Source organism: Ptychodera flava, chromosome 13 (assembly GCF_041260155.1).
Source record: "Ptychodera flava strain L36383 chromosome 13, AS_Pfla_20210202, whole genome shotgun sequence".
NCBI lineage: Eukaryota > Metazoa > Hemichordata > Enteropneusta > Ptychoderidae > Ptychodera > Ptychodera flava.
Window position 1 is genome coordinate 36,191,050 of NC_091940.1, and position 17,917 is coordinate 36,208,966.

The window sequence follows — 17,917 nt, forward strand, 5'->3', positions numbered from 1 at the left end:
AAAAATGAAGGGATATCATTCACTAGAGTTTGGGACAAAAAGGTAAGCACTCTTGTCTTCTGACACAGTCACAAAGGTATTCAAAATAAATTACTTGAGTATGTTGCCATTCTTGACACCTGCACATCTTTTAATCTTAAAAATAGTTACAATTTTCTAACAATTACACTTCATTGGTCTGAATCATACGAATGATTTTGCTTCATTACTTGATATGGTGATATCACGATGAATGAGACAAAATTACAAACAAAACCTAAAACAATATTTATGGTGAATACCAACCCGCAGGTGACTCTGACAATTCTTTGGAATATATTTTTGCTCTGTTTGCCTCTTCTCTGGCTTGAATTGCGATTACGTCTGCCATCTGAGCTTTGTCTTTTGCATGTGATGCTCTGCCGTGAAAAAAGAAACAAGATTCGTACAAGTGTATTGATTTAAGAAATGATACCACGGACGTAGGGCATGCAAAGTCTGTATTTTAAAGGTATACTGCCTATTCCAATTTTGCCAGTGTTACCATGGAAAGAGAAAATCTAACCAATCACAGATTTTAAGCGGGTGGCCACTTTTTAAAAACAGCGCCCTCGCATGGGCATTTTGAATACCAAGGAACGCCCCTTTGACCATATATGAGCATATTTAGATTACTGGTGACTGTATACTTTTAAAGGTAAACAATCAGTTATTACCACCTTGTGGCATTTATCTGGAAACGTTACTTTTAATATGTGAAAAGATATGTTATTCTTTTGACTAAAATATGAGAATTAAGTAATCAGTCTTCAAATATATGTTCACAAGTCTAGTATCTAATCAAAATATTTACATCTTTTATCTACAAGAGCACAGTTCTTATAGCTGATGATTCAGTCATATAAGAATGTACAAATATCACACTATAAACACATTTCCTGTCTATTCATTATTGTAGTCTGTTTTCACTAAAGGTGGCCATATTAAAACTGTTCTGTTAATGATTATTGAAATATTGACATTTTGATGATCATAACTGGAACACTGCTCACCAGACCTGTGGGCATACCAACTGGCAGGTCTGTATCATATATGTGATACAAGTTAACAATTACCTTTTCAGTCCGCAGGTGTGTAATCATATCATTTCATCTATTAAGAAAAGTTGCCTTCTGAGACGCAGCTGGTATAAAATTTGTATTCTCCTGACAACATTTCTTCATGAATAGGAGTCTTTCATGTTCAGTTAAAAAATCAGAGTACTAGAATTTCTAGATAATCTTTGAGGGACATTGACTCTCCACGGCTGTTTATGCTGTCTTGGCCCATACCAATACTCGGTCCCTACACTATCACTACAAACAATTTGCAGCTAGCTCATTGGCTCAAGCAACTGTCACAAGTTTACCACACTCAGGATCAATTAACAACAATTTCTTTTCTGTTTCATCAACAGCTGGTAAAATATTGTTTGCAGTGAGTTTTGAGAGTTATGGGAAATCTGCGTCAGTGTCTTACCTTGATATAGCAATATCTGCTTTCTGTCTGGCAAGTTCTGCAGCTTGATTTGCCAAGTCTACAGCTCTTGCCACTCGATCTGAAATCTTAGCCGATCGAAGAGGAAACAGTTTTTTCTTCCCTGATGCCACAAGTTGATTGTTTTTCCACTTTCCCTCTTCCCTGGAGCCATCCGGGTAGGTTGTAATACCATAGCCGTGTTTTCGGTTATTTTGCCATTCTCCTTCGTAGCGCATGCCATCGGATCGTTGACTGATGCCATATCCAGCTCGTTTATCTTGTTTCCATTCGCCCATGTAGGCTTCAGTCAACTCACCCTCAGGTTCCTCATTCATGTAACTGACATCGTCGCCATACAATGATGAAGGCGCAGAACCCGAACTGAGCGTGCTGGTGGTACTACGCAGAGAATCTTGGTGTGGTAACGAACGGGGTCTGCTTGAGCTGGCATGACTTCGAGAACTTGTTTGACTTGTTTGGCTTGTTGCAGTTGATCTGTTACTGCGGCGGTCACTTTTCCTTAGCCTAAGTCCTTGCATGAGAGTCCGACGTAAACTGCCAGTTCTTTGTAAAATTCCCTTGTGAACTGGCTCCGAAGGCGGTTCAACATTCAGCACAAAGCCTCCTCTATGGCCAAAGTTATCCACAGAGTTTACTGAACCGTTGGCATTTTCATGATCACTTCTTAGCGAAGTTAAGGAGGATCGTAAGGTGGATCGTATAATAGCTGCCATGTTGTAAGGTACACTGTTCCTGATGCCATAGCCATGGCGCATGCCACCAACCCACTGCCCTTGATAGGTACCTAGAATAAACAGACAGTAAATGTTTATAAACCTCTGAACCATGTTTACCACTTTGATGTATTTGATGAGGGTGACCCTTTCAAACTGCGCTCCAGCACAGCCGTTACATGTAATTTGCATATGGTATAATTTCAGGGTGTTGTTTTTATCCATCAGATCATAACAGTTTCTTTCCACATGCAAAATTTGTTCATTTTCAGCAGTTTCTTCTGTTGGAAAACACTTGCAGAATTGATAGAGAAGCCTCCAGAAATCAGCACAGCTATTGCAGTCCGAAGAAAGACAAATCTAATGAATGTAAAGGAAATAGAGCAAACTTCATTGCAGCATTATGGTAGTTTTGATGGTAATTGAACCGGATATTGGGTTACAAGAAGAGCTGGAAGGTATATTTGAATACGTGAGAACAAGATGGCTGTAAAATCAGACTGCAGCTTTATTCGAACGCATGTCATTTGTGTCGTGCTCATCTGCAATATATACTCATGATGCTCTTTCAGTATCTGTTTAATAGCCTCCGCTGATACACAGTAGAGTGACATGCAGGTGTCACATCCGATTTTCAATCATTACACACAAAAGCCTGAGACGATCAACAGCATGCAGTCACCTCTTGATTCACAGCCATCTTGTAAACTGCGCGTGTCATTCCCAGTATATCAAAGCACTTTAGCCCTTCCAAATGTTGTAAATAACCTGCTCATGAAAATACAGCTCTATTTCAGACATTCTTATAAGGGTTGTACGTGAGCGTAAAATACTATGAACATCCCTGATTGTGACAATGCTAATTGAAAACCTATCTCTACAAGCCATATTTCATTGTTTAACGCTTACGACTGCCAATGTAACGCAGTCAAAGTAGTATATTATCACAAAAAAAACAATGCCTTCATATTCTCAAACCTGATGAAAACAGTACCGGTGCACATGTAGGACATTTTCTCACTGTATTTAATTTAATCTCTTTTCAAGGAAACTCTGTGTTTATTTCCAGAATGAATTACCAGACATGTGTATGAATATGAGAGTAGAGAGAAGGACACAGATGGATCATAAATATTGATGAGTTTATCATTAATGTCAGATACTGGCCACATCTTGCATACAAGTATCCATCATTGAGATTAAATCCAATGAATTATCCCTCTGCTTCAACCATACCCCGTATATTCATCACGCTCATGCATGTCAATTCATGATGTGGGTATTGGAATAGTACAGAATGTTACCTGCAGCTTAACTGTTAAGACTTTGTAATGTTACGGTAGGGTTTTTTAAACATTCTGAATTTGATGACAAGTGTTTATGCCAGTACGACAGACTTTCTGTGCTCATTTCACTGCAAGGTTAAGTATTAGCGATAGTTTGTGCATTAACCCTTTGTTTTTGCATTGCTGGTCCTTCTCCAGCTGCTATGTACATCTATCTGGGGAGATTCAGTCTGTATTAAACTTTATAATATAGTACACTATTAAAATTAGTAAATGCTATGCCCACCTATGTACAAATCATACAAAAGGTGATTTATCTAGTCTATTGTTGAGGACAATACCATTTTCATTATCATTCTCATCCTTTATCATTCCATTATCATCAGAGTTACCACCAGTGCTTGTAATAAAACCACATCACATTGAATCCACTTCACAAGGCATGTGGCATTGGTACATTGGAATGTATACGTAAGAGGTGACCTTTGGCAGTTGCAACAAGTCCCTCCAAGGTGACCCCTAGCCTATCAAAGCTAATATGCTACAAGAGTTGACAGTATGAGCACCACACAGAAATTTTAATTGTGGTATTTACATGGATTTACCTTCACCTCACATCAAAAGGACGGTCAATGTCATAGTTAACCCGGTTCACTCACAATGTATTTGTCCTAATTATACATTTAAATCACACTGCAAGGATATAAATCAAATTAATCTGATGTTATTTAAATCCGGTCTTTCATGCACGTACAAGGTATTTATTATCTAGCATGTATTAATTTTTATTGGAATACTAATCTTTTTAATGCCAATCATAATCATATGATTCCATAAAAACACATCTGTTCCATACAGAAATAATTAGTCTATAGATACACTGATAGAGAATGAAAAACAGAATAAAAGAAAACTGGTATGACTCTCTGCTCAACACTGTCATTTTGAACATTGATACACTTCTAGGTTCAGAATTCACAAAGTTACCCCAGCAGTTCAGCAATACTGAACAAAACATAAAAAGGACACACAGCATTGCGTTTGATGTCAGACAGTTTTTACTTCATTCCCCTTGCCTATGTAATACTCATCCAACCATGCTTTGTGTTTGTTACGGTACTTGAATTACTTTGAAAGTCAGTGACCGAATCAAACAAATTTCTTTGCCAACTATACCATTTTAAAGCACGGAATTTACCTAAACATATGCCAAGATAACCACCATTAAAATATTTCACATTTTTGATCAGATAAACAAAATTCTGTACATCAGAAGGAAAACTTCATACGGTCTTCTCTACATGTCCACACAATTTAACAATAAATTTACGATAAAAAATTTCCTCACATAAATTTCAGAAACATTTGAATTTTCATTTTATTCAGTTGACATCCTGGACTGAGTGATAGGTTCAGCGTTGACTGATGCATAAAAGGTCAGCTCCATGTAGCATTGGGGGGTCCCTGGGAACATTATGGCATATTAAGCAAAATCCAATGGTCCAGCAACCCTGTCTAGTAACTATGGTTACCATACTGTTGCACTTCTCTTGCTATGTTTGCTGCAAGACATCTTGTAAATCCATGGCTTTGGGCAAAACAGTGGTTCTGGACTGCAAATAAGTGCTTTAGTTTGCTTAAATAACAAGCACAGTATGCAAAAGGGATGAAATTTCATCTGCTTCTTTTATGCTTAGACACTTGCCAAAATAACATAAAGTTTTTAATATCAGCCGCTAAGAGACAAATTTCTCCACATTAAAAATGATAACAATATATAGAGAGTTTTCACATTTTTCACCTCACAAGATTTCATAATACACGTATAAGGCTTGTTTCCCTATGTATGTCAAGGTCTGACATGGCTGCTGTAATCGCAAGAGTGAACCATGCACAGTCCCACAGTGCAGGAGGTCAATGAGTCACATTCATAATTCTTCCATCTTTTCAAACAACATATTTTTAGTGTACCTCTTCTATAGAGGCTGGGCAAGTCTGCTTAATAGAGCTTTTGAAATGAAACTGAAATTTTCAATGATTCAAACTATTCACCACTAAAAGCTGGGTTACGGAAATGTGTGGAGGAAAAAGAGAGATAGTGATGACCTATAATGATGTTGTCAGCTGAAAAATTCATCTTTAATCCAAGGCCATGGATTTGTCTCATGATGTCATGTCCATGGATGGATGTACAATTCACGAATGATTCACGGCCATTTTGGTTTGAGAACAGTAAACAATCCAATGGTTACAATTATAGACTACAGCGTCTTTCAAAAATGTGTGAGGTTTCCTTAAAAATGTTCATTTGTATGCTAGCAAATAGACAAAGATAACAGTTAATTTGCCAGCTGACTTTACCTCAGTTAATTATTAGTTTATAATCAACAGCTCAATAAAATAAAGATACTTTTGTGTCAATTAAATCACAAGTTGCGTGTTTTGGCAGAGCAAGATCGATATGATTATAAAGCAAGTTTGTCTCCATAGAAAGCAGTCATTACCCTCCAAAGTGCGTCAGGGACAGATATTCAGGCTCTCAAATTTTTCAAACATCTTTTTTTGTCTACCACTTCAGGGGTTTATTTTCAACTTCTTGATGTAAGAACTATTTTTACTGTCTTCCTTTGTGAAAATTGAGAATTACATTTACCCCCTGCAGTGTCAACACAGGGACAGGGACCATTTTGAATTTTACACATCAGTAAATGTTGAGTAATTTGTTTCTCCAGTACCAAATTTGCACAGTCATCCCTGATTTTTATGTGATTTGGTAAGAGAGTGGTTGAAAGCTCCATTAAGGAAATTTTGAGAAAAAGTTTTGAGTCTTTCAGTCTTTAGGCACATACTACGTACCTTGAACTAAAATGTTTGTGACCACAAGACAAAGTGCATTAATCTCAGTAGCAGTACAGTGACATTACACAAATATTACAATACCAGTCACAAGTATTACAATACCAGTCACAAGTATTACAGTACCTGTCACAAGTATTACTGTACCTGTCACAAGTATTACTGTAACAGTACCAGTCACAAGTATTACAATACCAGTCACAAGTATTACAGTACCAGTCACGAGTATTACAATACCAGTCACAAGTATTACAATACCAGTCACAAGTATTACAGTACCAGTCACAAACATTACAGTACCAGTCACAAATATTACAATACCAGTCACAAGTATTACAATATCAGTCACAAGTATTACAATACCAGTCACAAGCATTACAGTACCAGTCACAAGTATTACAATACCAGTCACAAGCATTACAGTACCAGTCACAAGTATTACAATACCAGTCACAAGTATCACAATAACAGTCACAAGTATTACAGTACCAGTCACAAGTATTACAATACCAGTCATAAGTATTACAATACCAGTCACAAGTATTACAGTACCAGTCACAAATATTACAGTACCAGTCACAAATATTACAATACCAGTCACAAGTATTACAGTACCAGTCACAAGTATTACAATACCAGTCACAAGTATTACAGTACCAGTCACAAGTATTACAGTACCAGTCACAAGTATTACAGTACCAGTCACAAGTATTACAATACCAGTCACAAGTATTACAGTACCAGTCACAAATATTACAGTACCAGTCACAAATATTACAATACCAGTCACAAGTATTACAGTACCAGTCACAAGTATTACAATACCAGTCACAAGTATTACAGTACCAGTCACAAGTATTACAATACCAGTCACAAGTATTACAGTACCAGTCACAAGTATTACAGTACCAGTCACAAATATTACAGTACCAGTCACAAATATTACAATACCAGTCACAAGTATTACAGTACCAGTCACAAGTATTACAATACCAGTCACAAGTATTACAGTACCAGTCACAAGTATTACAGTACCAGTCACAAATATTACAATACCTGTCACAAGTATTACAATACCAGCCACAAGTATTACAGTACCAGTCACAAATATTACAATACCAGTCACAAGTATTACACTACAAGTCACAAGTATTACAGCACTGGTCAACATAAAACTCTTTCTTAATTTCTGGCTGGGAATAGCAAAAACTTATTTTAATTCAAAATATGCATATCAGCCTGATATTGAAATTTTAAATGCTAGCTAAATCACGATCAAACTCATGTGTCTGCTATTAGCTTCACTTCATATAAATTATGAACTTGCAATTAATCATGTTTTTCACTGTATGTATGAAATAGGCTTGGAAAGTACAATTTCATATTAAAATGGTGAAGCTAGAACGTAAATTTTGAAAACAACATCAATCAAATAATACATGAATCATAACTTCAATTTTATGTCGCAGCATTATACATCACAGGGGAATATCAATCTTATAATCAACATGTATACACTGCAGTCTTGGTGTCTTTATTCTGATTTTTTAATTATGTACTTTCAAAGACACTACTTCTATTCATGACGAAGAAAGCACAGTACCCTTGTATAAGGCAGGCTTATTTTCCAGTAGTAGCTATGATAATGGTAACCATGGGAATAGCCGACTTCTTTAATGCCTTAGGCTGTTTCATACCTATCTTGTAATAGATCAAGATGACAGCTATAGCCCTGTTCCCATGGCAACAGTGATAAATTGGAAATTGCAATTTCTCTGCTAAAACAGCTAGAACCTTTGTTCAGCTCATATTGGTTTCGTTGTCTGGCCATTGTTATGTAAAAATCATTTTATAAATTAAATGTTGGTTTTGATTATGCCATCCAATATGTTATGAAATAAACACAAAGTGAGTCACTTTTGACCACGCCATAATCAGAAATTTGTGATGAGTCAATATTGTATAGAATAGGTTCTGACTGAATGTATCATTCAGTAATGTATTTCAAAGCAAATTTCTCTGGTAGTATAGCATGTGCAATTCTTTACACTACAATAGGGCAAATTTTGCAGTTATCCTTTCAGTTGAAGAAGATGTCCTTGGAACAAAGAGGATAAGAAAAACATTGTGACCTTCATTTCAAATCATTGCAAGACAATAAATATACCGGCAGAAAGTCTTTTCCAAATTCAGAATCATGAATAAACATCTACTGTACACAGGAATTTATTATGTAGGTGGCTGATTTAGAATGGTGGCTGTGTTTCTGATACCATTCCCTATTAACCATCTATGTAAAGGGATGTGTCTGTATTGTGTTAAAACAGACAGAGCATGGGATGAAGGCAATCTCATTTTAATATAGCAGGTGTCAATTCATGCCGTCAAGATGGCAGACACATTACTCCCTACATTTTAAAATTAAGCCTGACGCCATGTGTCTGAAAATATTGCAAATTGTATGCAGTTGACTGATACAAATTTGAATATTTGTCTTTGCTGTATCAGAGATTACACCAACCTTTATCAATTATTAGTTTGAAATTTCAATTTTGCTGAGCAGAAAAGAGAAATGTATCTCCCTTTCCCCTGTATGTAATAAAGACGGGGAATATATACGGGGAACATATATATAATATATTTTATTGTATGTTTATATAATCTATTCAAAAATTTGTAAAATATGGTTTGTTTCAAAATTGCAATCATATTTGCATTCATCCTATTCAGGAAGAATATGAAATCTAAATGTTTACAATTAGATCCAAACAATAATCTACAGAATCATTTATTTCTCTTGCTATGACAGCTTTTCATGTTTTATGAAAATGTTGCCTTGATTACTAAATCTGGTATTACCTTCAAGCAATTTATATCTAAATTTACAACTTCCATTACAAACTTTCTGTAAACATTTCACATCATTTCCTGGTATCATATCTTGAGATAACAATATATAGGGTCAATTGCCCACCATCACTTATATTAAAGGTCGAACAAAAAAAAAATGCGCGGTTCCAATAACCTGACTTACCCTATTTTTTACGTGCTAACCCTAAACTTTTTAGAGTTAGGTAAACACGGAAGTAAAATAAAGAAAGAAATCCCGTAAAATCATGCGTTCGTTATTTGGCATTTGATTTTTGCTTAAACGAGTCTTTTATGTTTTTAATCCTTTATATAGGATGATAGGTTTTTCTGGAAATGTTGTTGCCAGTCTTTGACCAGCCTAAACCCCTGAAAAATGCATATTTAAAAATAAAAATATTTTGGGAAAAAAATTCCTGCCAACCTACCCACTCTATTTTTGAAAACCATGTTATCGGAACAGCACAATTTATTTCTTTTGCCTAAAAAGAGTTTCTGCCTTTAGGGCATGGTTGGTAAAGTTCAATTTATTTTTTTCCTTTATATGATGGTAAATTGTACCCAGCGACATGATTCTCGCTAAGTAATAAAGAGACATGTACACAAGATAGCTCAATGCCTGTCATTTTACATTTAATTCACCACTTAGGGGAATACACATGATGTGTGTTCAAGGAAAGCAAACAACAGTAAAATCAGGCATATTAAAATGGAAATATGACAAACAGCCATTACACCATTGCTACTGCAGATGTCCTTGTTTACAATTATGATTACTACCCTCGACTTGATATAACCACGATGTTCTATTTAAACTCTTTCATCAGCCCCATTTCTTGATGTAGAACTACGACTTCATTTTTACACCCACAAAATTCCAAACTTGGATGGAAAAGTTGTCATGATACTTAAAGAAATGGATTTGAAACTCTGTACTTTTTTTACCGTATAAAGTAAACTGTAAATTTGTGAACTGGCAACTGAGTAATACTGCCAAGGCAATGTGTCTGGAATCAATCCTTCTTTAAAACTTCACATACAGGTAACAGTTATGAGCTTCAAAGTCAAAGGTCAAGACCAAATGGACATAGCCTAGCAAAAGATAGGTTATCTTTCAGAATGTGAAGAACCATAAAAATGAGTGGCTCGGTTCTCGACTACTCTAAGTAGGATAGTTACAGGACATCAGCAAGAAGGGCTGGCTGGATTCTAGACAGAGCACATCAGCTAGATGGGATGAGTATACACTACATAACATGGAATATATACACTGGTAACCCTGGATCTAGGATTTCCATTTTAAAAATACCCCTGTAAATAATTGCAAGGTTTTCACAATGTATCGATTTGCCAAGGATTGCAAATTTTGTCAAGGTTTGAAGCTGTAAATTTTGTTTGTCTTGGTTCTCATGTTTGTGTTTATTCCATCAGGATAGCTGTTTAATGTGTATAGTGGAATTTTGGTCTTCCTTTAGCTGCAACAGCTGTCAAAAAGCAACGGAACAGTTTTCTACCATTTCGAACCTTATGATGCATTTATTAGTTTTGGAAACACCCAAGACAGATACAATGCAAGTTGTGATGTTTTTACAATTGTCATTTTCACTGTTTTTCAACTGAGATTTCCATGCTGTGCATTCTAATGTACACATGAAGCATACAACAGGTTCATTTTTCATTCCTCATTATATTCATGCTGAGCCCCCAAAACAGGCCACTCATCATGAAAAAGATATTATGAAAATACAATTAAAATGAAAACAGGAATTCTAGGAAACAATCATTTGCTACAAGTCAAACACAACTACCACCTTATAATAATTGCTATGAAAAATGATGAACAAGAGACACTTTGTTGTGTAAATGCATTAAAATACCATGATACTAGTACACACAATAATTGAGAACTGTACTGTTTGTTACACCTATAACACACACCAACAAAACCTTAAATTCAAAAAAGAAGTTCACTACTGTTTGATGTTAAAGCATAACACAGACTTTGCTGATGGAACTTGTGCTAGAGTTGGAGGAGCCATATGATATGATATGTCCTTGATTCACTTCAAAATTGCATGTTCTTGGTTTTTCTTAATATCTTCCCAGACCAGCTGGTCATGAACAGTGTGATAAATCAAAGACTTCAACCCTTTAATTCACTGCCATAGTTTTGCCAAAATCAATTGTTCTTGGAGCTTTGGACCTGTGTACCAGTAACTGGGATGAACAGTTCACTGGAAAAAGTAGCAGTTCATATATTTATAACTCAACCCTCGGAAGCCATTTTATGCCATACCTTATTTTGATCACTTTCTTCTTCATCGCATATTTTGCTTGCAGTGAAATTTTTTTCAAAGCTTCCCTAGATATGGATATTATAACAATCTTTTTAAATCCACATATAGGGTAGCAGTAAGGTCACCAAAGCATGAATTCATGTGCTGTTTCAGCAAGCTTAATGTTTCTATGTGTACGCCTATGTCAGAGCTATGAAGCCAACTGTTATTACGGAGGGAATACGATTTTTACAACAAATTTTGAAAGTGATACCACATCCTCGCACAGAATTACTTCTGAGAATAGAATTTCCCCCATAAAGTTGCTATGTGCTGACATGTTGAGAGAGACCATTTCTATATGTAACCAAAAACTTCATTGACGTGGTAGATTATAAACAGACAATGTCGATGATGTACATGCTTGTCTCCTTCAAAGCAGTCTTCAAGGCCCACAGTGGACATGTCAGGCCAATTGGGCCAACAGCTGGTATGCATTCCTTACATGAACACAGTGGCCCTGACTTATCAACTGCTGGGTGCACAGCTCTTCAAGACTCTTGACAGGAAAATATTAATCATGGAAAGAGAATCCCCGAAAATCTCACACTTAAGAAACTTTCAATATAATCAGCTTAATTTTTGTCTGTCATGAAGCAGTACTAGTCACAAGAAATCATATCATGTTTTATTGCATCACTTTCATTTCACTATGATCATAGGTTCTGATGTCTGCTTTTCTTTCTCACTTATGAGTGCCTCCCACACATTGTTCAGATATCTATAAAGATGCAGTTGTCATTGGTTAAAAATGTAAAACTTTACACAGATCAGGTTTTCGTTGTTTTACAATGAAGTTTTGTTATAAGGTTTCATTTAAAAAGCTGTATAGTGTATTAACTACATGCATATTTGACACAAGCTAGATACTGGTATCTGACTTTTGAAATGGTATAAATGTTTATGCAAAACCATTAACTGAATAGGTTGTTATCAAAAACATATCTCACAAGACTTTATCGTATACCTACATTCACCTGCCTGTGTAATGCTATGGAAGAAAGCGCTCTCAGATCCGAGCATTTTTTTACGTATCACGCCCCGGCCCGGTACCCAAATATTGGCAATCGTGTGCATTTCTGAACTACCTCGATTCTGGTTACTACTCGTGTTGCTATCCGCAAACATTCCATTCGTACACAAAGCCAGCGCGAGATTAGGAAAACTTCTGCTCGCTCAGATCATAGTTGCGCGTGGCAACAGCGGAGTCACGCCGGTGACATCAGCTTTTATTTCTAAATTCTAGTGAAATCCTATGTATACTAAGTGCGTGCCTGTTCAGTATAAATTACAAGAAACTGACATCACCCTTTTGTCCTTCTTACACCTCGATTTCAACTTTGATCTGTGTTGGCCATGTAATAGTATGCATGTTGCTTTGTGCGTTCTAGAATTCTGCAGGTAAACAAATGACGTCATTATGTATGTCAATCCGCGATGGGAAGCAGCCATCGTATTTATGAAAAACAGACACAAATGGCGATGAATTTTTGATATTGCACGCATTTTTATCTCCTAAACAATGTTGAATATTATGTATATGCAGGTATGTAAGGGTAGCTCAAACCCCTAACTGGGACCACCAACTGGGACTCCCAGTTGGCTTAAAATGCACTCTGGGACCGGTCCCAGTTCACTTCTGGGACCGGTCCCAGTTTACTTCTGAGACCAGTCCCAGAAGCGAACTAGGACCGGTCCCAGTTGGCCTCTGGGACCGGTCCCACTTGGCTTCCAGGACCAGTCCCAGTTGGCTTCAAAATTAACTCTAGGACCGGTCCTAGTTGGCCTCCAGGATCAGTCCCAGTACACTTCAGGGACACATATCAAATTTGTGAACTGGGAGCACTATGAAAAAACCCTGTTACTGGTACTTCATACTAACAATCTGTTAATGTTTTCATCTTTTACTCTGCCATAATCGTAATTTAATTCTTTGTTTTGCATCTGTGTGCATCTGTGTGCACATACTAGGGTTTTTTCTGCTGTCAATGGTTTGAATAGGAGTTATTTTAACTGAGTAGCTTTCCTGCCTACAATACGCGTTGTTTACAAAATTTCACATTTTATAGTATAACTTATGATGATCACGATGAAAGGAAGTTTCTGATGACTTTTGTATTGACTCTTAATATGTTGTTACATGGAAATAATCAAGAAAATATAACGTACGTGTGTTTTGATTTTCTTGTATGTGTTTTAGTACTGCCTTCCCGCTCATGTTTCGAAACATTTGAGTGGGCGCTAAACAAAGAATTTGATTCCCCCCTCTACTGTCTATGCTTGGCCTTACTACGATGTACTCATTCTTAGCACTAGTAAGTCCTGTGCTATGGTGTGTGTTGAAATCTTACTGCACGGATCACCTTGATAGAGAGACTGTGTACTGAATCAGATGAAAAAAGGAGATGAAAATAACTGTGCAAGACAAGCAACTCATCAAGGCGTTCAAATTTACATTAAAAACAGCAAACAAAACATTTAACGAAAACTTGCTGTGTTTTAATAGAATTGCAGTTCATTTGCAGTATACGAGTGATATCTTAATTTGGACCTAGTTATATTTCTGGACAGATAGACATAAATAGGAGAGGGGCAACCATTAGTGCATGCATGTACTGGTACAGCAGAATCATTTCATTGTTATGTGAGGAAAAAATAGACATCAATGAGGTGATAATAGTCCCATTACATTTTAAGACAAAGGGTTTTGAATATACAAGTCAACAACATGCACTGCTTCAAAACTTCATTGACAGCAAGTAGCTATATGTAGTATATGCTGTCTCAGTGTTTTCTATTTCAGTCGGTATGTCTGTCATACATGTAGCTCTATGGAGCTACGAGTCCCAGAATTGAAATGAGACCTGACTGTCCTAGATGAAACTGGGAGATGTTAGCTTTCCCACACAAAAAACATACATAATTTTCACAACAGCACAGAGAATATGAATAAAACAAGTGCATACAATTGCTACAAAAGGCATATAGTGGGATGGGAAACTTCTTTCCCATTAATATTATGGTTTCGTCATTACAGCATGGAGGTACCTTACCTCCATGGTACAGTTCATTCGATACAAGTGCGTTTCCCTGCAATCATAATGGTCCCAGTTACGTCGAGCTACGCTTCTGGGACCGGTCCCAGTTCACTTCTGGGACCGGTCCTAGAGGCCAACTAGGACCGGTCCCAGTTGGCTTCTGGGACCGGTCCCAGAAGCACTCAAAATGCACTCTGGGACCAGTCCCAGTTGGCTTCTGGGACCGGTCCCAGAAGCCAACTGGGACTGGTCCCAGAGTGCATTTTGAGCCAACTGGGAGTCCCAGTTGGCGGTCCCAGTTGGGGGTTGAGCTACCCTTACATACCTCGTATATGAGTATAAGGTATATGATAAAACCTTTACGGCTTTTGCCGTATCAGGGCCGTAAAGATTAATATGTGAATATTCTAATTACTGAATATACATTTTGCACTGGGGATATTACCCTTTGAGTGTTGCCATTTTCACATCAAAATTTTGTGCATGAATTTTTCTGCAATTATTACAAATAGTTTGGACACAGTCACTCCACGTTCGTGGAGTTACCATGCTTTTGACCAAATGGCCATAACTTTTTAATTATTGGCTATAATTTCATATCAAATTTTAGGGAATCTGGAAAAGAAATTGTCTTGAACTGAAAAAAGTTGCGCATGTTATTTTTTATGAAGGTGACAAAAGTTTGCTTTGAAACTCAAAGGGTTAGAAAACACACATAGAGCTACGTGTACAATATTTGTTTGAAAGAAATATCCTATACACATAGCAAGCAGGGACACCTCAATGCTTGCAATAAATGATCTCTACTATAATCGCAGTGTCAACAGAACTCTTAAACTGAGCATGCTCACTGACATATCCCCTAGAAACACTAAAAGCAGACATCAAAAACCACCATCTTATGATTACAGCTCACTGCTGCTTGGGCATTGACTGTTTAAATTACGGTTAAAATTCTTAATTTTTACATGTCTACCATGATATTTTAAGGCATTCACTAAATGATCAGATTCATCTCTTTAAACACAACTCTCCTGATAACAGAGTTACATAGCTACGGTCTGACGTCAGTCAAGAGCCATGGGGAATGTTTTCTGGGCATGGTGTGTGTCAGGGCAGCAACACACAGCACCACTGACATTTACACTCTCACGGTAAAATCATTCTTGGCATGTTTTCATCAGGCCAGATGATTGACATTGAATGGATAATTTTACTGAAAACGTTTGATGTGATATTATTTATCTCTCTCTTCTCACTTACACCTAGTATCAGGTAATCAATGTGAGGCAATATCTCATCTAACACTGACAGCAATCTAGTACACAGCTACAAATCATTATAATCCATGTGCATCTCCCTCTAAATGATGATTATTTCATCATCTAGAGGGAGACTGAACAGACCCATATTTTATCATCCCTTGCCTTCCACTTCGTGTTTTTTCAAAAAATGGGAAAAAGCTTGCCTAGCTGACTAATATTGCACAAACTGTTTTCTAAGCAGATAGGAGTCAAATATACTCATTACATGTTATGCAGTGTAAATGTCACGATCACATTTATGAATAAAAAAAGAGAAGCTTGCCCATCCTACATCATTCTCTATGTAAACTCTGTCGGAAATCAAATCCTGCCAAGTACTGTGCATATTTATATCACCCCTTTGCAAGCTGGGAGACTGATCCCTGGCGACTGTTTTTCTGTGGCAATTGCTCAATGATTACGTTTTCATTAGGTGACTCATCAATTACTGTATTACATATCAAATACTCCTTCATATCATTCAATGTCAATACCAGTACAAACATGCCCAGTATTTTTTAATGATAGTTTAATTGTCAACATGGAAAGAAACCTATAGAGGTCAAACAGCCTGTACAACAAATACCGGTATTTGACAGGACCAGTATATTTGAAATTCTACTACTGTATCAGTGGTTGCAAAGACACAATGATTATTGTATTATTGCAGTAATACACTAAAAAGCATAATAGGACTGATGAACTACGCTGTAGTTTCAAAGGGTAACTGAATTTACAGTATTATGTAGGTCTTTGGTGTGGACCACAAAAACACCCAATTTACATGTTCATCATATGGACAATCCTGCTATTTTTATAGTTACCATAAAAATTGCAAGCAAAGCTATACATATTGTTTGTAGATGTCCCTCCCCACCAATCAAATAGTGAACATATGTCTTGGCATTTAGGACAAGAGTTTGGCTTGTGAGGGTTATAGGAATATTTATTTGACTTGATGAATCACAGGATAGCATATTTATCAGTTCCACAGCCTTATACCAGTTTGTCCTATGACTTTCCAAACCTTCAGGTCAGTTTTGGAATTTCTTGAATTTTCCCTAGTCATCCCCAAAGCAATACATGTACCTACTGATTACGAAACTTTTCTGCGGTCTTAGGGCTCTATAGAGTATTAAGCGGTGCATCAATTTGGCTTCAAGGGCACATCTATGCTCGCATAACTTTACAGATTTGAACTGGTTTTGACAAAACTTACTGATTCTATAACAGATGACTTGGAATTTATTGTTAATCATGTGATCACATGAAATCAAAATAACAAGTCTCTGAAATTCAGGCACCTTTTTTCAAATAATTCATTTGAATGTAATAAAGATAAATAGCCTGCTCTATTTCTCCCTCGATCAATTCAGACAAGCAATGAGGTATGTTAATGGCTCCTGTTACTTCAGCATGGTGATAAGCATGACTTCAGAGTTCATTTGACAGAAATTTCTAATTTCATATCTCCGTTCTCTATTTTTATTGCTTCCAGTGCCAAACATGTATAGAATTTATCTTGCAGTACATATGCAACACTTTATTAAGATCCTTTTTTCACCTCAATCAGCCAAAAAGAAAGATGGCCCTATAAAATTCATTGAAAAATCATTTTAGTCTACTAGCACCTGCATGTTCATTGCCTTTGAGCTCTAGAATTTAATGATTGCCAGTAAATTTTTTACATGAACTAGGAAGTAATTCATGTATGAATTTCACACTCTACTATTAATGCTGGACAAGTATGAGCGATATGTGAAAACAAGCCATACATGTAGTCGCCTTTTACTTTTACATTAATTCTGCAGCATGGATGTCGAGTTGCAAATATGGACGCAAAGTGGAAACAGATTATCCATGCGACACCGTATGTCACTAAACATCTACTGTCAATACCTTCTGGCAATGGTATAATATCAATGGAAGTTCAATTATCCTGGTAGTTTTCAACCTAAGCTATCAATAACAGCTGAGGTATTTGGTGGATATTTTTAA

The 17,917-nt window shown here is 36.6% G+C and overlaps 1 protein-coding gene across 1 annotated transcript in view; it reads right to left on the minus strand.

Annotated features, from left to right (window-relative positions):
* LOC139148313 (junctophilin-1-like) overlaps nt 1–17,917 on the minus strand; it is a 34,229-nt gene that overhangs the window by 8,821 nt on the left and 7,491 nt on the right. The window contains exons 2-3 of the mRNA XM_070719682.1: nt 1,498–2,302; nt 286–398 (exon numbers count right to left, since the gene is read on the minus strand). Coding sequence (XP_070575783.1) covers nt 286–398; nt 1,498–2,302 — 918 coding nt within the window. The remainder of the gene's footprint in view (nt 1–285; nt 399–1,497; nt 2,303–17,917) is intronic.